The 22981-nt window shown below is 36.0% G+C and overlaps 2 protein-coding genes across 2 annotated transcripts; both read right to left on the bottom strand.

The window, feature by feature from the left end:
• Nucleotides 1–2621: 2621 nt before the first annotated feature.
• Nucleotides 2622–4506, bottom strand: LOC109154033 (protein FAR1-RELATED SEQUENCE 5-like). The gene is made up of 4 exons (XM_019301916.1): nucleotides 4363–4506; nucleotides 4193–4200; nucleotides 3268–4041; nucleotides 2622–3153 (listed from the first exon to the last, which is right to left on the bottom strand). Exons 1-4 carry the CDS (start codon nucleotides 4504–4506, stop codon nucleotides 2622–2624), a joined length of 1458 nt encoding a protein of 485 aa, XP_019157461.1.
• Nucleotides 4507–14239: 9733 nt separating this feature from the next.
• LOC109154032 lies at nucleotides 14240–14884 on the bottom strand. The gene has a single exon (XM_019301915.1). The coding sequence runs from the start codon at nucleotides 14882–14884 to the stop codon at nucleotides 14240–14242; it is 645 nt and encodes a 214-aa protein (XP_019157460.1).
• Between the last annotated feature and the right edge of the window lie 8097 nt (nucleotides 14885–22981).

Raw genomic sequence — 22981 nt, 5'->3', positions numbered from 1 at the left:
ATTCCAAACCCTGATGTTACATTGACCCAACAAAATGGAGAGTTCGGGAACAACCCAGAGTTCATTGCTGCATTTGATGCAATTGATGATGCAATCACCATAAGAGAGCAGTACAGGAACAAGGTAGCAGAGGGACCAAGTTTCAGCTTGGGGCTGACTCAAGAAGAGATTGAAAATGCAATTCGAAATGTCACAAGGACTGCAGCAGATTCAAGCTTTAAAACACCTCTTAACCCTTCACCTGATGAGGCAACACCAGACCAAGATACAAGACAGGAACAAACAGAAGAGCAAACACAGATGACTGTTGATGAGGTAATGAAACTTTAAAAACTTACTTGCATTATTACAATATACTACTTGCACTTTGTGATCAAAGTAGTTGCACTGTATCATTATAGATTCTGCCTGAACAACCACAACCACAACAGGAAGAGCCAGCAGTGGCAGTTGATAAGAATGTACCAAAACAACCTCAGGCACTGCAACCAAGGGCTGAGAAGCGGCAAGTGAAAATCACCAATCCATTGAAGTCCTCGTACTTGACTAGAACAGTTGATGTTCACCGAGCATGGAATAACAATGAAAAAATGATTGCCAAATGGGTTCTATAGAATCCCAATGTTGAACCGTAAGACTATATAACTAACAGTGTTGGTCCATCAATATATTAAAGTCTCTACTGTCTTTGCTTATTATTATTATTATTATTATTATTATTATTATTATTATTATTATTATTTACAAACAAAACAAAAGAGATTTTCAAATATGGTGATAAGGCAATCATATTGGATGACATGTTATCCATGGCCATTGATAAGGAGATTAAGGTTGGAGTCGTAGATGCCTGGTCTACAATTCTAAACTATAAAGAAAGGGCCCGTAGCAATACCTCACCTGGCAGATTTTTTGCAACAACATTCGTATGCGTAAGTTTTACAACAACTATAATAACCTTACATATAAAAAAAAAAATTTGTAAAATGCACCCTAACATCTACATTTATTGCAGCTTTTCACGATTGTAGCCCCCTACGGTGACCATGCATTGAGGTTTAGAAGATTTTCAAAGAGATTGGATGGTGAAATTGGAGTGACAGAAGGATTAAGCCTTGAAAATATTGAGTTGGTAAGCTACACACTATATACGCAATGGTACAAATAACTTATATCAATATTGCAATAAACTATATCTATTTGTTCAACTAAATTACTAATTCTATGCTTTCAAACAATTTATGTTCCCCATTGTACATGCTGAGCACTACTATGTCCTCATCATAAATTTCAAAAATAAAAGATTTGACATCTTGGACAATTCATCAATTGAAGGCCCAAAGTATGCAGATATCCCACAATCACTGGTAATGTTACTCAACCAATTTCATAAAATTTAATGCTTTTAACATTGATAGTTTGTATACTAACAATTACAAGTAATACAGACAAATATGCTGGCAGAGTACTTCCAATCCAAAAATGATTATGCAAAAAGCAAACTTGTACGGGGACTAACACCATCAAGACTTGAAATGAGCTGGAGAGATGATGAGAACAAAGTTGGTTGTGGTGTGTTCGCCATTATGCGACACATGGAGACATATATGGGGAAAGGTGTGAGGGGTTGGGACTGTGGGATTGAAAAAGGAAATCGAGAACAGCTAAACAACCTGCGGGTGAAGTACCTTGCAGAGATCGTTAACGGCCCAGTCAATGAACAGCGAGAGGAATGCATGAAGCTTGCCAGAAATTTCCAAAAGGCCTCAAAGTTAAAGAAGTGACGGACACCTAATTGTTTTTTTTTTCTTTGTGAACGTCTGTGAATGTGTTTTTGGTGCAGGCAACTAAATCTTTAAACAAACCAATTTTTGAGTTGCCTTTGAATTTAGTAACTACTTTTGGAATGTTGACTATATGAAGTCATACTTGTGTGCAAGTACTAGTAGCATAAGTGCTTGTACTCTACTGTAAGGCATATCTAGTAACCTAGTTGTGGAAGGAATGCACCCAGTTATACTTGTAAGCGCATATAGTTGATATACTAGTGCACCTAACATTTACTGTCAGATCAATGCAATCACCTTTTGTTATAAATGCATGTAATTGTTTATATTAACGCAATTAGATCTGCTATATTTCCATATATGCTAAAACTACTTCCATTTCTCTACTAAGCCACATGTACAACACATCTTCCTTGTTAAAGCAAATAATTTTTCCTACAAGTGCAATTAAATATGCTTTTAATTGCATACAATATACTACACTATTAATAATCATATTTTTATATGAAAGTGCACAAATAAACTCTGCAACCGTTTTTCTTAGTAAATGCATTTAATTGTTTATATTATAACAATTATACTTGTAATCAACTTTCATGTAATCTTCACAAGTAATCATGCAACAATTAGTGCATGTAATCTGCAATAAAACTGCATGTAATCTTCTATATTAGTGTAACAACAATACACAACATCCTAACACGAGATACCAGCACTGGATTATTCCATCTAAGCTAAGAACTACTTCCATAACTACTAAACCAACATTATAAAGAATCCCTCGTAGTCATATTTTGACAACAAAAAATGTAAATAAAATTGTATCTAGAGTATCTATAAACTGCACACCTTATCCTTCGTTTTCCTCAATACACAATTCCTACTATCATGATTAGGTTTGTTGCAAGTCTTGCAAGTCCTCTCCTTCTTACTTTGTTCAATGGCAATCTCCTTGCAACCTTTAATGCGCCTACCACTACCCTTGTTCTTTGCTTTGTTTGGTGGAAGAATGGAAACTTTGGAAGGGACTGAAGAACCACATATTGACTCGATGACTGACCTCTTATCAACAGTAGAAGAACAGCCACCCTTATCATCCAAAAGCATATCCTTGTGGTCCTTAATGATCTGGGAAAACACTTTCAAATGATCAATGTCAGACTGAACCATACTAACACAGCATTGAATATCTAACCACACATTTCTCAATATCACCAACTTCTCATCAACACCTCCACATTGATCAACAACAACACCATCAATATCAAAAGTTTGACCCAATGATGCACTCTTGGTCCACCGGTTAACTACATAGACCAATGGAATTGAATCCAAGTTCAAATCTTTGAAAACTACAAAAATATGCCTACAAAGCAACCCTACCCTTTCAAACAGTTTACATCCACATGAAGCTTGTACTTAAGCAACATTATGCACCACCCTAAACACTCGGTCATTTTCGTCTTTAATATCATAATACAAGACCCCTTGGTCATCCCGAACATTTAGAACTCGACAGCTAAAACATGCTGCACAAATCTCAGCTTGCACCAAATAAAAAACTGTAAGAGTATACACATATGCAGCATGTTTCTCCATAGACAGTGGTGTCTTCAAATCTGGAAAGCATGCCTCCGAGTCACTGTTGAGTTTATTAATAGAATAGCGTTGACTATCAATCGCACGATCAAAATGCATAAAAAATTCAACCAGGTTGGACTGAGGAGTAGTAAAAGAACCAAACAAACTATTCTCACTCTCCGACCGGGAAGTAGTCCTAATTAAACCATTCATACTAACATCACTAAAGTATGCAAGAATCCAAAGATGATGAAGATCATACATCTTGACAAACCAACTATGCTCCAACAACCCAAACTCCTCCATGACAACATTCCATTGATAATCAAATTCAGCTGGTTCCAAATAATGACTCCATACAACAGAATTCAACTTTGACCTAAAAGTCTCATTTTTACTCAATGAAGGGCCAACCTTATCTCCTACCTTAGACATAATGTGCCACATGTAAAACCTATGTTTAGCTTCCTTGAACACACGTGGAAATGCAACCCTCATTGCTGCATCTTGATCAGTAACAACCAATACTGGCTCACTACCCATCGCTTCCTTAAATTTCTCAAACAACCACACATATGACTCAATATTCTCTTTTGTCAACAACCCAGCCCCAAAAGTAATAGACTTTTTATGGTTATTAACACCAGTAAATGGTGTAAACACCATATCATACCTGGAAAAAAATGTAAAGTTTGTCAGAGAGTACATGCGCATTTAGTGTAGACTAGTTGCACCAATAAACATATATACTTGCATTATGACCAAAAATATGACCAATAACACAACAGAATATAAAACTTATGCCCTACACTACCAAAACTAACCTGTTTGTCTGATATGTAGCATCAAATGACACAACGTCACCAAAAAGTTTAAAATTCTACCTAGAAACCGCATCAACCCAAAAAAATCTGGATAAGTGGTCATATTCATCAACATCAAATGCAAAAAACAAAGTTGGACATACTTCTTTTTTTTTTAAGAAATTAGTCACAATCATCTGAGCATCAACCCCAGCAGAAAATGCGTCCACATCCCTTTTAATATTCCGAAATTCCAAACTTGTTGCACCAACATTTGCCAACCCACCAAACATCTCACCAAACAACCGAAAACTCTGCACTGGCCCAATGTTCATTTTCCACAATCAGCAACGAACCTCATATGACCATGTCCAACCTTTCTATTCATCTTCAGAAACTCTCTTGACATTACTGATGTCAATGAATGGTTATGACGCTCTTCAAACCTGTGAATAACATAAGTGCCATCACCTCCATATCTAAAAATAGCACAAGCCCCACACCTAACCCTATTTGAAAATCTCCTCCTCTTTTTAACCGAAGACTCCGCATCACCATCCAATTCTGCTACTGACGATTTATCCCTACAAACAACGTGCTTATGGCCCTCTCGATTACAAAGAACATACCTCCAAACAATGGTCCCATCAGCACATTTTGACAAGTGACTTAGTCGAACATCAAACCCAACAATCGATGCATATTTAGTATAAAATGCAACCCCAGTATCCAAATCAGGAAAAACCTTCCCAACAGACGGTTTAACTGAATCTTCACACAAAGGGATGTAATATTTTGTCAAACCAGGAGAAGTATCCAAACGATACGAATCCACTTCACCTGTGTGGACAAATGTACAACTACTGGTAATCTACCATAAACTATATATAATTAAACATTATTGCAAGTACATAAACCGTAGTGTGCAAGTAAATAATAAATACAACGCAATAAAATAACAAAAAAAAAAAAAAGCCTGGAATGCGGATGGAACAACAACTGTGTGTGCAATTATTCTAGCATTATATGCATGCAAATTCAAACTTCAATGCAAATACCTACAGAAACACAATGAATGATTTACAAATTCAACTAAACATGTGAGCCAGATAACAATAATTCATCTTAGACAATGAATATAAATATACCAGTATTGCAAGTACATAACCCATAGTGTGCAAGTAAAATAATATATACGATGCAACTAGGTAACAAAAAAATTGCATCCATTACAGATGGACCGACAATTATGTGTGCAATATTTCTAGAATTAGCTAAATGTAAATTAAACCTCCAATGCAGTTACCTACGGAAACACGATGACTGAATTACAAATTCAACTAAAACCAGTAACCAAGATACCAGCAATTCATCTTAAGCGATCAATATAAACAGACCAATTCCTGGCTCCATTGCGATCGTATGATACACAGATGATGAATGCCTCGGCAGAAGAAGAATTGCAACGCCTATGCAATCACCAGATTGAGCTTTTGATTTTGAATAATGAAGACGACGACTAATAAACAAGGATAGAATACAAATTTGGAAACAAACGCCTAAAAAGATAAGAATGTCCTTACAAACGGCAAAACACGAGAAAGTTAATACGAATGATGCTCGTTGGATGAACGCCGATCAACGGTTGTAATTAATTCCTATTTCCCGCCTGGGCGAGCCGTTCGCACCCGAGTGCAAGTCTATATATATATATATATATATATATATATATATATATATATATATATATATATATATATATATATATATATATATATATATATATATATATATATATGGAAGGGATCAGGTGCGGGAACGACTCCCCGTGCGGTTGTGGGGTTGGACGCACATTTAGCATTAAACTGACGCACTTTAAGTACACAACACACACACATTAAGCACACAAACAAAACACTTTAAGAACACAAATCACGCACCATAAGAACACAATCCACGCACTTTAAGCACATAACAAAGCACCTTAAGAACACAAACCACGCACCTAAGATTTTTAAAATGGTTCACTTTAAGTTTCACATAACTGACGCACCTTAAGCATACAAATAACGCACCTTAAGTATTAAAAAAAAAAAAAAAAAAAAACGCACATTAAGAAGGAAAATCACGCACCTAAGTTTCAGCAACTAATCACATTAAGCACAAATCAACGCACCTTAAGCACAAAACTCACGCACCTTAAGCACAAAACCCACGCACATTAAGCACAAAACTCATGCACCTTAAGTTTCAACAACTACTACTATTAAGTACACAACTCACGCACCTTAAACACAAAACTCACGCACCTTACGCACAAGACTCACGGACCTTATATACAAAATTCACGCACCTTAATCACAAAACCACTCACCTTAATCACAAAACCACTCACCATTATTTTTACCTAGATATAAAAAATTACTAAATCACCACCACGTTTTTTTTTTAAAAAAATTTTGATAATCTTGGATGTTGATTTAAGCAGAATCAATGGCTTTGTTTTAACCGCACAATCGCACCTGGGGCTGCCCACTGCACCTGAACATATATATATATATATATATATATATATATATATATATATATATATATATATATATATATATATATATATACATACATATATATATATATATATATATATATATACATACATATATATATATATATATATATATATATATACATATATATATATATATATATACATATATATTACGCTTTTTTTGTATTTTTCTCTGTTGGTCCCGGTAGAGTTGTAGCGAGAGTCTAGAGGGGGGGGGGGGGGGGTGAATAGACTCTTTTCGTGTTTTGCCAAAAAATAACCTTTCGGTGTTTTGGCACAGCGGAAATGTTAAGTCCGATTACTTGCTTTGCACGGATTCTCGTTATTAGGAAACTTTCGTGAGAGATGATATGATGCAGGAAATAAATGAAGTAAATGAGAGGATAAGGAGACGAGAATTTTTATAGTGGTTCGGCCAACTTTGCCTACTCCACTCTTCTTCCACAACTTATGGAAGGATTGCACTATCACTCGTTAGTACAATTACACAAAGACTTCCTTGATCACTAAGCCGGACAGTCTTTGTAGGTTTTTCAACTCCGCGGGTTTACTCCGCCTCTATCAACGTCTTCTTCAGAGTTGAGGTTGGTAGAAAATGATTTCTGATTTCTCCAACGTGATGAAGTCTTGACTGATGAGGAATGATTGCTTCGTACAAGTTGCAAGACTTCTTTAAGGTGTAAGATGAGTATCAATGAACTTCTTCAAGTATCCTTGCACCTTAACACTGGTTCACAAAAGCTTAAGAGAGCTGAGAGCGTTTAAGAGCTTTTGCTTATAGATAGATCGAGTAATAAGAACCAGCACCTTCTAAGTTGATGAAGGTGGGTTTATATAGGTGAGGAAAATTCCACCCGTTAGAGGGAGATGAAATTTTCAAACCTATTGTCCAGTGGGTAAGGACCGGAGCTTCCCGCATTAAATGCTCCGTTAATGAGGTTGTACCTTGTAGCCGTTGATGGCATGGAGAGCCTTAGGGGCCGTTTGGTTGAGGTCATCTAAGATTACCTAGGTAATCCGAGTCTGGTAATGTTATATTACCTTGTTTGGTTCAAGTTATAAGATTACCTGGTAATGTCATATTACCTGAAAGCTGATGTGGCGGTAATGTTTCAAGGTAATGTGATTACCCCTGTTTTTTAGGTAATCTTAGATTACCTTGAATTATTCCAACTTTGCCCTTGTTAACTAATCCTTATATAATAATAATAATAATAATAATAATAATAATAATAATAATAATAATAATAATAATAATAATAATAATAATAATAATAATGAAATTAATATATGTTTATATAATTGTGTATATTTATATATTTAGTTTTTTTTTTTTGTTATTGAGAACATATTTAGTTTTTTTTTTAATATTTAAGCATTGATATACATTCATACATATAAATAAATACACACACATTATATATATATATATATATATATATATATATATATATATATATATATATATTTATTTATTTATTTATTTATTTATTTATTTATTTATTTAAGGACATTATTGTAAATTGTTCCATATAACCTAAAATATAACCTTGAACCAAACAAGTTAATATTATATTACACCATCCAAACCAAACACACAAGGTAATCTTACATTTTCAGCATCTCACATTACCTTCCGGGAGGTAATCCTATTACCTGGGGTAATCCAAGATTCCGTGAACCAAACGCCCCCTTAGGGTTTTGTCCTTTAGCTTCAGGAAATAGTACATCTTCATTTAATGCTCCTTGGTATGCGTGTCCCACAAGTTGAGGTCCTTTTGTTCCTAGGATGTTGTTAAGTCAGACATCGGAGACATTCTTCTTGCTATTGATGAGAAGGAATGTCTTGAAGAATTGTCATCAATAAGACTGTCCTTTCGTACTAAGTGACAACTCCTAGTAAACTCTCATTGCAGTTGCTTCATGCTTCAGGTCTTGAACCTTCTTTTCGTCTTGATAGCCCTAATATCTAAGCATAACTCGTTTTCGTGTGTTTGACTAGCTTAACACGAATTACAATGTGAGTTATGGCAACTCTCGTCTAGGACGGAAGTAGCGATTTACAAATAACAAAGATTAGGGGTCTACTTTCTAGGTTACATTGGTATCATCAAAATCCTAATACAAGTGTTCCTAACATTCTCCAATAAAATCGTGATAAGTGATGGGAGTTCTATTCATTAAGAGTTTTTTTCACTGAGCATCACAAAGAAAAAATAAAAATAGTTAAATTGAATGATCGATCTAATAAATGACTTTTACATATATGCTTTCCTACCAATTCAATACATATATGTTTTCCTGCGAATTCAAATAATTCGTATATTAAAATGTGACCAATGAACCAGACAGAAAAAAAAAATGCATAATATATTGTTGTGGATCAAAACCTGTAAATGTTGACTAATTTCCGTCTGTTTCACTATTTATTAAATGCAAGTGCTAAGCAAAAATGGGATGCTTTATTAATATACAGATGAGATTAGATCATTAGACATTGAATTTTGTTAGCAAAAACGCATTTATCTCTTCTGCAAAAAAAAAAAAAAAAAAAAAAAAAAAAAAAAAAAAAAAACCTGAGTGCAGACGTGCAGTTATTATACTAAGTCTGTTACACGTGCTTATCGATATTTCTTAATTTTTTTAGTATGTATGGAGTAACATTTTTCTCAAGGTGGGTGGGGGCAAATTATTGTATGGACCATGGTCCGCATAGTGTTGTATGGACCATAAAAGAAAGTAAATTTTTAAGGTATTAAAAGTACATTATATAAAATAATGTATATTTAGTATTTGAATAATGTATTTTTCTTAATGTTTGATGGGTGGGTGGGTGGGCCGTGGGGGTATAGGTTTGGTACTGTGGATGGATGTATATTATTTGTGTACTGAGTGTACATTATATTGTATAATATACATTCAGTACACAGATAATGTACATTTAGTATATTAAAATGTACTTTCTATTATGGTCCAGACAGCACTGTGTGGACCATAATTAGAGGTAGAAATACACAACCGAATTGGTTAGTCGAGACAAATTATATCGTGCACTAGGGTGCATAATGCATTGCGCGCCTTAAGAATTTATGTGTATTATGTTAAGAGTTTATGTGTATTATGTGAAGAGTTCATGTGTATTATGTATTATGTTAGATTATGTACATTATGTTAGGAGTTTATGTGTATTCTATTATACAATTATATACATACAAAATATGAGATTTTTAGGGCGCACAATGCATTGTATGTCGTGGTGCATGATATAACAATTGATTAATCGAGGGATTCCTTGAAGCGGTCTGTAGCAGTCGGCTCTCCGATTTCCCGTTAAGTGGGCACCAATTCACTTGGGAGAAATCGCGTGGCAAGCCGGATTGGATTGAGGCCAAGTTGGATACAGTTTTTGTTTCTAATATGTGGAAAGACAAATTTAGGGATGCTGAAGCTCACACCATTGTCTCCTCAAAGAGTGACCACCTCCCAATTCTTCTGAAGGTGGTGCACGTAGAATGCACTAGTACCCCAAGAGATTCAGGTTTGAAAACTTATGGCTCCAAGAGTCCTACTGTTGTGAGGTTGTCATCGAAAGCTGGGAGTCTACGCATGGGATGGATGTTCTTAATCGTATTCTGCTTTGCAATGAAGCAGTGTGGAATTGGTGTATGGTTTTCACGATAAATTTTCGTAGAAGGATTGATTATTGGATTAGACTATGGACAACATGAAGAGGAGGACTGATCAGCGGGCAAACAGCGAGCAAATTATGCCCTGGACCCATTGTGGACACGGGCCCAAAACGACGTCGTTTTTAAAAAAAAAACACGTCATTTAGTTAAAAGAAAAAAAACTCGCGCTCGTTTTACCGTTAACGGCGTTATTTTTTTTTTTGGATTATGAATGTACAGTTATGCCGTTATGAATGTAGAGTTATGCTGTTATGAATGTATAGTTATGCAATTATGAAATTATGAACACAGAGCTCTAACATTATGAACTTACAATTATGAACATATAGTGATAACATTATGACCATGGAGCTTTAAAATTGTGAATATAGAGCTTCGAAGATTATGAATGTACAGTTATGGAGTTATGAATGTACAGTTATAGAGTTATGAATCTACAGTTATGGAGTTATGAATCTACAGTTATGAGATTATGAATCTACAGTTATGGAATTATGAATGTACAGTTATTGATCGAATTATGAACAAAGAGCTCTGACATTATGAACTTACAATTATGAACATATAGTGATAAAATTATGAACATAGAGCTCTAAAATTGTGAACATAGAGCTTCGAAAATTATGAATGTACAATTATGGAGTTATGAATGTACAGTTATGGAGTTATGAATGTACAGTTATAGAGTTATGAACGTACAGTTATGGAGTTATGAATGTACAGTTATTAACATATAGTAATAAAATTATGAACATATACTCCTATAACGAAGCGGTCTGAATTTAAAAAATAAAAAATAAAAAAATAAAAAAATAAAAAAAAAAAAAAGAAGAAGAAGAAGAAGAAGATAACAGTGCTTAACGGCACTGTTACCCGTGTCCAGCATGCATGCTGGACACGGGTCCAACGCATAACGATTGCTGATCAGCGTGGCTGCCTGCTTTTTAAAGAGGCTCAATTCTACCGTTTCAAAGCCCTAGAATAGCAAAATGCTTATTGGAGGCAGCGTGCCAAAGAGTTATGGCTCAAGTGTGGAGATCAAAACAAATCTTTCTTTCATAATGCCGTTTGTAGAAGGATGCAGAACAATCAAATTGATAGGTTCAAGGATCACAGAGGGGGATGGAATGAGAAAGGTACTGCTCTAAATACTTTGATGCTCAATTATTTTCAAGGCCTATTCCAGTGTAATCAACAGGTTTAGACTTCAATTCTTAATTCTCCAGAATCTGTTATATCTCAGTCCCAAAATGTTTGTTTAGCCAATAGGTTCACCCACAGGAAGATAAAATGTGCATTATTTGATATGAAACCGGATAAGTCCCCGGGTCCAGACGGGTCTCCCCCTAACTTTTTTCAACAATATTAGGATATAGTAGGCAGGGATATATAAGATTATGAACTGTATGAATTTAATTAACACAAACAACAAGCTATAAATAGCATACAAGGGAGAGAAGCTAGCAGGTGGTTAGTAGGAAGTTGTAACCACCAGTTTAATACTGCTATATTAAAGGAGAATAATTAAAACTAAATAGAGACAAAATGTATCAGCCACAAGTATCCTTAATACGCCCCCGCAAGATAAAGGATCCATCGGAGACTCCAATCTTGGAACGGAAAAGCAGAAACAACGAACGGCCTAACGGCTTGGTGAGAAAATCAGCGAGCTGAGCCGACGAAGAAATGTGCCGAACCACCAACTAACCATTAGCAACTAAGTCCCGAACAAAAAAATAGTCGAGCGCGAGGTGCTTCATGCATGAATGAAACACCGGATTTCCACACACGTACGTAGCGCTAAGATTGTCACAATGCAGAACCGGAGGCTTCAACAGTCGCGTCTGGAGCTCATGCAGCAAATTCTTGACCCACAGAACCTCTGCAGCGACGTTTGCTAAGGCTCAATACTCGGCTTCCGTAGACGAACGGGAAACCGACTTCTGACGAGTGGACTTCCAGGAAACAAGATTGGACCCAAGATACTGTAGATAAGTTGTAGTGGACCGCCCACTGGAGGTGCAACCACCCCAGTCAGCATCTGTATATACACTTAGCGACAAAGGTTGCCCAGCACGAAGGTACAGCCCATGACACACCGTACCCTTTAGGTAGCGCAACAACCGCTTGGCAGCCTGCCAGTGTACCTCCGTAGGCATATGCATGAACTGTGAGAAACGGTTAACTGCATAGGCCACGTCAGGTCTAGTGATGACCAAGTACTGCAGCAGGCCAAGTAGACGCCGAAACTGAGTCACATCTACCGCAGCGCTACCAGCTTCCGCCGGGAACAACTTATCTGTGTTCGCCAGTGGTGTTGAAACAGCCTTTGCACCATCCATCTTAAATCGCACCAATATGTCTGTTATATATTGACTCTGAGACAGGAACATGCCATTAGGAGTGGAAACCACCTCAACACCTAGAAAGTGATGTAAGGAACCAAGGTCCTTAAGAGCAAACCGGGCAGACAGAGTTTTAACAAACTTGTCAAGCCATGCAGTATCGTTTCCTGTTAATATAATGTCGTCCACATACACCAGAAAATAGATAATAACATTATTAGCGGAATAAATAAATAATGACGCATCTGCTTGTGATTTCAAAAACCCACAACGCAATAAAAATTGGGAAAGCTCCAAGTACCAAGCCCTAGGAGCCTGCTTGAGACCGTATAAGGCTTTAGTCAGTTTGCAAACATGCGTTGGGAATGAGGGATCGACAAACCCTGGCGGCTATTCCATTATCCGAGTAAAGAGAAATAATTGAAAGACCAAAGTATTTCTCCACTAACTGTTTGAACTGCTTAAATATGGGAAAGACATCAGACTTACGTTTCATGGGATACAACCAGATATATTTCGAGAAATGGTCCACAAAAATAACATAATAGAAAAACTCAATAACATATTTCTCAGTAGGTCCCCACACATCAGTATAGATTAATTGCAGAGGTTTGGTGCTAACAAGTGTAGTGTTGGAGAAAGACAGTTTATGGCTTTTATGCATATTACATGAAGAATAGTAAAACTGTCGCAGAGATGACATAGAGACTGGAACATTACAGCGTTGTAACACAAGTTGCAACACCGTATTAGATGGGTGGCCAAGTTGCTGGTGCCACTGAGATAAACGAGACACCTGCGTAACATGAACTGCTGGATGAGGATAAACTGGTCCATAGTAGACACCATTACTTTTCGCCCCCTGTAACAATGGAACCCCCGTTCGAAGATCCTTGACAAAAAAATGTGAATCAAAGAATTCAACGGACACACGATTAGACTTGCATAGTTGGGATATAGAAACTAAGCTAGTGTGTAACCGTGGGACACGCAAGACATTATCAAGAGTGAGAACAGTAGAGGAAGTGGGAATGCTAGACTGACCAACATGCGTTATTGCTAAGGAATTACCGTTGCCCAAGTGGATTTCATCTGGTCCACTGTACTCGGAGAAAGTGTGCAATGGATCAACGCTTGGTGTGGCATGGTGGGATGCACCACTATCAAACATCCAGGGAAGCAGACGGCCTGACCACCGAATTAGCCATAGGAGACATAGGAGGTTGCACAAGAGGAACATTATGCTCCTTTAAAAACCTGGCTAGCTTACGGCACACTCTTGTTTCATGACCTGTAAGATGACAGAACTTACAGACAGTACTTGAGCGTTTTGGATTTCCTTGTCGCCAATTCTGTTTGTTGGAGCTGTAACGAGTGTTATTGCTGCGAGCTCATCGGTTGGAATCGGTGTGCTGGTTGTGCCGCGAGGGTGGCAAGGCACGTTGCAAAACATTAGCAGAGGCCACTAAAGACGATGCAATTCATCCACACCCTTCAATTGGCGTTCATGGTCAGTCAGCACTTCTGGTAACTCGCCAAAGGACATAGGCTTTTCATGGACGCGAATAGCCGATATGATAGAATTGTAATCCTCCCCCAACTGCGTCAATATGTAGACGATTAGATCGTCATCAGAGACAGGACACTGAGCCAACGCCAGATCATCGGCTATGGCTCGCATGTCATTGAGGTAAATAGCGATGGACCGAGAACCTCTCGGGTTTTTAGTTAGTTTTGCCTTGAGGGAAATAATGCGTCCTCTAGAGGCACTGGCATAACTAGCAACCAGACGTTGCCTTGCATCATAAGCTGTCGTAGCAGATGAAACGAGTGGTTGTATTGTGTCAGTGCAGCTGCCCAGAAGTGCACCAACAATGATTTGGTCCTGACTGTACCAAGTTAAATGTCTTGGGTTGGGAACGGTTCGAGCAGGATCCGTGTATTCGGTGGGTTCCTTGGTGGAACCGTCAATATAGCCCAGGAGGTTGAGACCAACAAGGGTAGCATGAACTTGTCGGCGCCAAACTGGAAAATTGATGGTAGTGAGTTTAATGGGAAAGTGTGTGGGAGCATTGAGTTGGATGATTTCATTGGTGGTAGTAGAAGCCATCAGAAAAAAATAAAAAAAAAAAAAAAAAAAAAAAAAAAAAAAAAAAAAAAAAGGAGGAGAAGTTGTTTCGTAGGAGAAAGCTAGCTCTTGATACCATATAAGATTATGAACTGTATGAATTTAATTAACACAAACAACAAGCTATAAATAGCATACAAGGGAGAGAAGCTAGCAGGTGGTTAGTAGAAAGTTGTAACCACCAGTTTAATACTGCTATATTAAAGGAGAATAATAACTAAATAGAGACAAAATGTACCAGCCACAAGTATCCTTAATAGGATATATTGTTGAATTTTGTTGAGAATTTTAGATTATCCAAGACCCTCCCACCTAGAGCAAATGATACCCAAATCTGCCTTATTCCTAAGGTCGCCAAACTAGAATCTAACAAATCTAATAAGAACTAATAAAGTTACGCTCTTTAACGGAAACAAAAAAAAATGTTGGTGTAATTATTTATTGAAATGAATGGTTCATATTATTTTTATTTTAGTATTTTTTTTAATGATTTTTCTTATTTACCTTTTATTATATTAGTTTCTTCCCTTAAATAACACTGCATTCCGTTAAAATAAATTTTAGTAACGGATTAGAATATTCCGTTAACTGTTTATTATTCCTAACTTACTCATTAGTTTCTACCTATAATTGTTAAACATATACTACGAATATGTTTTTTTTTAAAATACAATATACAATTTAACATAAACTTTGGTCAAATAATTAGCTTGACTAAATACATAGCATTCAAAGTTGAACATTATTATAAATCATGAACCTTGAAATTCATTTTCTTGCATTTAAAAAAAAAAAAAAAAAACTAATTTACATATGCATTTAATTACTTTAGAATTAGATGTCTATAATGTCTTTATTCTAAAAAATTAAGTCATTATAAAAAAAATTAAAAATAAATATAATTTCATTAGTTATATTATCTTTATTTTCTACAATTCAAAGATTCCTCATCTTCAAATTCATTAATTAATTATATTCACTACATTGTTCATTGTCTTCTTTTTACACTATCTTTTAATTAAATATCAAAGTTATAATATAAAATAGGTTATACATTTATTTGCCAAATATTTTATAAAAAGATAATAAATATTAACATTTTGTTTAATACTTTTACATGATAATCTTCGACACAAATCTCACAACACATGAAACATGTAGGGGAAAAACTACCGCAGTCAAATATCAACAGGCGCTTGCAGTGATAAAAAGTTCATTGTACAACTAAGATCGTCCAATCATATACATAGCAAGGCAAATCTAAAACTTCCTACACCATAATCTCATTGCATGAAATTGCCCTCTATGCTACCACCAATAACCCAACTACACATGACACACTACTAATAAAAAAGAAGAGGACATGTATTGAAGATGAAGACAATGACAATGCTACCCAAAAGAGAATTAAGAAGACTTATAAAAATTTAAACCAAAAGTAATATTTATTTAGACTATGATTTTTAGACTAAGTATTTAGACTAGCGCTATTACAAAGTTGCAAACATTTATTTTATTGACAATTATAATCAATCTCTCATATATTATCTTGCATTTATATACAATATTCAATAACTACCCATGCATGAACGTCTCTATATAATTTTGCATTGATATATATACTTTGAATTACTTATTTAAAAATAATCATAGGACATTATCTTATTCGCGCAATGCGCATGAAAAATCTAGTAAGATAATATAAATGTTACTATCTCCTACAAAATAAATAAATAAATAAATGAAGTATGCGGGGGGTTGCTTATTACTTAATTGATTGTACGTGGCCGTGCAAAATACTACTAATTGAAGTGGATATTTGTATAACTCATCTTATTCTAATTACGTGTTTGATTAGATTATCATGTTGACTCAAAAGCAATTTACTTTTTTATATTAATTAATTTAATGTTATAGAATAAAATTTATATTTTTAAAATTTGTATTAAAATATTTATTAAATACATAGATTTAAAAGTGACACCAAATCACAGAGTCAGTGGTACTCCAAAAAAAAAAATTAAGAAAATATTAAATAAATTAAATGCATAATGAAAATTAATGTTGACCTTTACAGAAAATATAGAGTGATAATTGGAATCATTGAGCTTGATAACAGAATTAAGTTTCAATTCTAGCCTTTTTTTATGTTATTGTTTTTTTTTTTTTTTTTTTTTTGGTTTTGATGGAGCTGATACAGCCGTTATAAAGTGAAATTAATTGACCTTGGACAAATTCATCAAGGTGTTAATTACTCAATTTTTAGACAATTAGCTGGTGCTAAAATTGCAAAGGAAGTTTGGGTATCTTAAAGGTGTCACACAAAGGAATCGATTGGGCATAGAAATTCAAGTTGTAGTCGTTGAGAAAGTTGTATATATGATCAATGTGAGATGACCTCTACAAAAACGGTAGATATGTATTTCTTTCATCTTATTGATCTTGTGAATAAGATAAGATTATCTGGAGACACTATTGAAAATGGTGCAGTGGTTCTTCGAACTATGCCGATGAAGTATGACAATGTGGTGGCTTCAATAACAGAGTCACATGATATCGAGCTCTTATCAATTGCAGAACTGAAAGGTATGATAGAAAGTCATATTGATAGGATTGCATCAAAATCGGAACCACTAGCTGAAGAAGCTTTGAAGAGTAAAGTCACCCTTAACATAACTGACTCTAATCAAAGAGGTGGACAATTTGGTAGAGGTCGTGGAAGAAGAAGAGGAGGATCTAGAGGAAGCTAAGAAGACATGGTAACTACAATCAAGGAAGAGGACGAGGTAACTCCAACAAAGGAAGAGGTGAAGGTAATATCAAACAAGGTAAATTTCCATTTCATTGCTACAATTGTGGCAAGTAGGGGCACAAAATTGCATATTGCTAGTATAATGAAAATAATCGTGGAAATCAAGCAAACGTTGCTTGAAAGTTTGGTGAGAGTTATATTGAACCTGAAACCTTATTTTTTGCTAGTAACAGTTTGTCTACAGATGAAAACATATGCTTCTTGGATACTAGGTGCAGTAACCATATGTGTGGGAAAAAAGAATTGTTTTCCAAACTAAATGAATCAGTCCAATCTGAAGTGACATTTGACAATATGTCAAAACTGTCAATTTTGGGAAAACATAAAATCTCTATTCAATTGAAAGATGGTACTTGCAATTTTATATCCAATGTTTTCTATGTTCCTAAACTACACAAAAATTTGTTGAGTATGGTGCAGTTGTTAGAAAAAAAAAGATATAAAATAAATATTACTCAAGTTGTTGTACCATTGTTTATGTTAAAAGAGTTCTGTTTCTAAATTAAAGGTAAATATGTCTCAAAATCAACTATTTTCTTTGAAAATCAATCATGCACTTCTTGCTTGCTTTAATTTTGAGATGTGTGATGATAATTGGTTATGGCATATGCGGTTTGAAATTTTCATTTAATTTCTCGGGAATAACTTACCTAGCAAGAAAGAAACTTGTTTCTAATTTGCCGATTGTTAATGTTCCTAATAATATTTGCGAGATTTGTTTGGTTGGGAAGAAGCATAAAGAACCTCTTCCTATAGGCAAGTCTAAAAGAGCCACAAAACAATTGGAGACTGTTCACTCAGATCTGTGTCCATTGGAAATTTTCTCAAATGGAGGTTGTAAGTACTTTGTTACTTTCTGTGACAATCCAAAAATTAATTTTATAAATCGGTTTTAAGGAAATCCAAAATAGCCAATTTTGACTCCATAAAATTTTTTATGCGATAAAATCGGTGTTTGAGAAAATTATTTTTAACCACTCTTAAATAAATTCAACACTAGGACTTATTGTAAATCTAAAATCCTAATTTTTGGGTACATCGCGTAACAAGATTTTGATCCAAAAATCAATCTAAGTGAAACCGGGAGAATTCTGAGAAGCTCAAACCAAGTGTTCAACTAGAAATCATTTTGGAAAAATTCCTTTTTCAACCCCAAACAATTTAAAATAACAAATCTAGCCCTTGGTTCATGAAGCTTGGTGGACCACACCACTCCAAAGTTGTCTGATAACTCCTTTCTAGCCAAGTTATTACATTTTTGCCACCAACCTGTTATATGGAATCAACCTAGAGTTTTGTACACCTATATATTGATCCCTTATTAGACTTAACCTCTTGTTTCCACCCTTGAGCTCCCCTGCAAGAAACAAGTTAAGCACAGTAGGAGGTGAAGGGGGTTGTAGCTAGCTGAAAAGGGAGGTGGAAACCGATCTAGAAGGAGATAAAGCTACAAAAGTATAACCCATGGACTCCCAAGCTTTTTTACAAGACTCTATGAAGTCTTTGATGAGTAGAAATGAGTAGAAATGCTATATATATATATATATATATATATATATATATATATGTGTGTGTGTGTGTGTGTGTGTGTGTGTGTGTGTGTGTGTGTGTGTGTGTGTGTGTGTGTGTGTGTGTGTGTGTGTGTGTGTGTGTGTGTGTTGTATTTGAGATATTAAATGATCTATTACTTGTCTATGATGTGTTGTTGATGTTTTGGATGAGTTAGAAATGCCTGAGCTAATTTTGCAAATGAGAAGAAACAATTTGGTGCACAGACTGTGTGCACCAGTAGGTTGACCGGTCCCAGCCAACGGCCCAACAAGGGGACCGTTGGTTAAGGCTGTTGCCAACCGGGCCTAGGGAACGGCCCTAGGAAAGGGTCGTTGCCTAGAGTCGGTGGCTAGGCGGTCTGAGGGGCGGGCCTAATTGAGCCCCGCCCCAAGCTCTGAGTGTCTCCAATACAATGGCCGGGCCCTTGTGGCTCAGCTACGTATCGTTTCGGACGGCGTGTCATGGGCCCTTGTGGCTCGGTACCTCGGGGCCATTTTGACGCACGTTTTGGCTTTGATTTCGTTGTGTTTGGTTAAGTTTTGAGCTATTTATGAATGTTTTTGTACAAGAAAATGTTGCAGAAGTATTTGGAAATGTTCTCTGCTTTTAAGTTTGTGAGCTATCAGACTTGGATTATTGTATTTGCTGAGTATGTCATAGTATGATTTTTGAATAGAGAAGTATGAGCCTAAATGGTTGGTTTTAGCTAGCAAAGCATGCCTAAAGTGGTTGTTATAAATTGCTAAAGTTCACTGCCAAGTTCTAAATATTGAGCATGTTATTCCAAAAGTATCTTTGAGTTCCAATAGCATGTCAACTACTTGCTAAGTGTTTATTGAGAAGTTTTGCTAAGTTATGAGTTACAAGCATGATTATGAAATTTGTTGAGTTTCACAATGAATAGAAATGGAAGCATGATTACAGTAAATTGCATTTGAGCATACCATGTTTTTATAGTGCATAAGTGGCCAACGTGAGCCTAAGTATTATTTTCCAAAAACTCATATCTATGTTAGAAAGTCATTATCTTGTCATATTGAGAATGTGTTGAGAAGTTATGTGCATATTTGCATAAGATAAGTGTTGCATGATTTGAGATACATGAGTGATATATTTATGTATATCTATTGTGAGGAAAACCTTGTTTTTGGAGGACCCATTTGAACTATGTCCTTTCGGAGTAGAAAGCAACGGACATTGCGGTCCCATTTCATGTAACGCAGCGTATTCCCACGTTACAAGGTTGGAAACTGCCCATCAGGCTTGGAATCCTAGTCAGGGGGTGTGCACGCTGATAGTTCGATACTTGATTCCACAGAGTTTGAGTTTTGGAACCACAAGATTGCTTTTGTGGGCGGGATGAGAGACTGGCCGGCTATACGCCGTGTCCAATAATGGGCTATTCACACTATGGTGAAACCCGGTCTCGCCCACGAGTAAAGTGAAAAGCGAGTCATTGAGACTCAAAGAAAACTAGTCAGCACGACTCAAAGAAAGCGAGTCTTGGAGACTCTAAGAAAGAAAGAAGCAAAGCGAGTCATTTATGGCTCTAAGAAACCTCCACAGAAAAAGTATACTATTTAGAAAAGAGTGTATATGTACCTATGCTTATATATCTTGCACGAGATTGCATGATTAGTAGCATGAGTTTGCTTATTATATATCTTGCACGAGATTGCATGATTAGTAGCATGAGTTTGCTTATTATATATCTTGCACGAGATTGCATTATAAGTAGCATGAGTTTGCTTATTATATACGTTGCACGAGATTGCATGATTAGTAGCATGAGTTTGCTTATTATATATCTTGCGCTAGATTGCATGATTAGTAGCATGAGTTTGCTTATTATATATCTTGCACGAGATTGCATGATTAGTAGCATAAGATTGCTTTTTAGTTATTTAATAGCATGAGTTGCTTATGAGTTATTTAATAGCATGAGTTGCTTATGAGTTATACGTCTTGCACTAGATTGCGTGATTGATAGTATGAGCTTGTTGTGAGTTATATGTCTTGCAAGAGAATGCATGATAAGTATTGAAGAGTTGTACGGCACATCCATCGACCCTTCGACGGTCAAAGTACTTCCCCCACAAATGTGTAAGATCAAGGGATCGGAAAAACGTCTCAAATCAACGAGGGAGAAAGCGGCGGAGAAGGCAGCGAATGGAGAGCGGCAGTGCAAACTGTGCGGCAAGTATGATGGGCACGACACTTGCAACTGTGAGTTGAATCCGAAAAGGAAAAAGAAAGAATTAGCTAAATAATAAAGTCCCACGAGTTGTTGCAATATATTTTATTATGCTTCTATGTCCACGATTAAATCCGTGATAAATAAAGATGTGAGACAATACATGTTAGATTCGCTGAATAAAATTATGGAAACGTTATAATTAGCATACCCAATGTGTACAGTGTGTGCGGACGCGGTGAATGGCGTGTGTGCAATCAGATTATGGCGAAACAGTGGCATCAAAGTAAGGTGAGTGCAACCCTTACGTAGGGTGTGCAACATGCATAAAATAGAAGGGAAGATGTAATAACATTTAAGTTTTAAAAAAATACAGGCTGAGGTGCATGAACACTAAGCTGGCATAAATCGTAACATTAAAGTATGGCAAAGAGTCGCCTCTAAAAATTGCTAAATGAAATGGAAGAAAAGAAAAGCACCAAAATATAATAAGGGTTATGTAGCACAGGACTTTTCAAACACGAATGTGTGCAAACAGACAGCGATGCGTGTGCGTTCGATCTTCAAAAAAAAATGGTGGTTCGTACATGACAGACTAGATGAACGCAACGGCAACTACATGGTATTTTAGATGGAGGCAATGAAGGATATGATGCACAAATTGGCAGCAAAATAACGTGATCGCAATCACATTCGCGCGTGTGCATACGTAACGTAAAAGTGACGGATTCGTGCTAACAGATGGAATCCGTGCAAAACATATGGAGAAAAGTGCACCAAAGAGACAGGGCAAACGTGTACTGTCCAAAAAACATGATAGTTACCGAGCACATAGATGAGTAATATTTTAGTGGAAAAAGGAAAAGACGTAAAGTTATCGCGCACTAATATCCAACAACAAAAATAAACGTTGTTTCGAACTTAACAAGCCTAAACATAAAACGTTATGAAATTAAGATAGAGTGGAAACATATTGCATCAAATCCTTGAGAATATTCGTGCGATGGGAATTATTACGACTGAGTAGAATCTCCTTCATGAATGACATCCTAAATGCTTGCACAGACTTCAAATCACCTTTTTTAAACCCACAATCCCACCTAGAGGTTTGCTGGCCAACATACGTCTCCATATAGCGCATCGCAAATACCCCACTGTCAACCGTGTTCGTTGTGTCACGCTAAGACATACGAATCCGCCGTGGAACTAACTCGGAAAGCTTCGGTGAAATTTCATGATAGCCTATATCGTACAAGCACGTTTCCCAAGAGTCCAACTGCAAACCAAAACACAAAGCACAAAGTCACATATGTCCATCAAGGTGCACACTACTGCATAGACCTTAAGAATAAAATAAAATTAAAAAAAGCAAAAAAAATAACATATGAAAAAAGGTGTCACATACGTACATGAAGATGCACAGTACTGCATAGACCTTAAGAATAAAAAAATTAAAAAAAAAAAAAAAAAAAAAAAAAAAAACAACTAAAAAAAGGTTACCAATCTTTGAGGAGTGTCAAGA

This window comes from Ipomoea nil, unplaced genomic scaffold, assembly GCF_001879475.1.
Source record: "Ipomoea nil cultivar Tokyo-kokei standard unplaced genomic scaffold, Asagao_1.1 scaffold2580, whole genome shotgun sequence".
In the NCBI taxonomy this organism is placed as follows: domain Eukaryota; kingdom Viridiplantae; phylum Streptophyta; class Magnoliopsida; order Solanales; family Convolvulaceae; genus Ipomoea; species Ipomoea nil.
The sequence above is the reverse complement of the archived record's forward strand: the minus strand, read 5'-3'. Positions and strand labels throughout refer to the sequence as shown.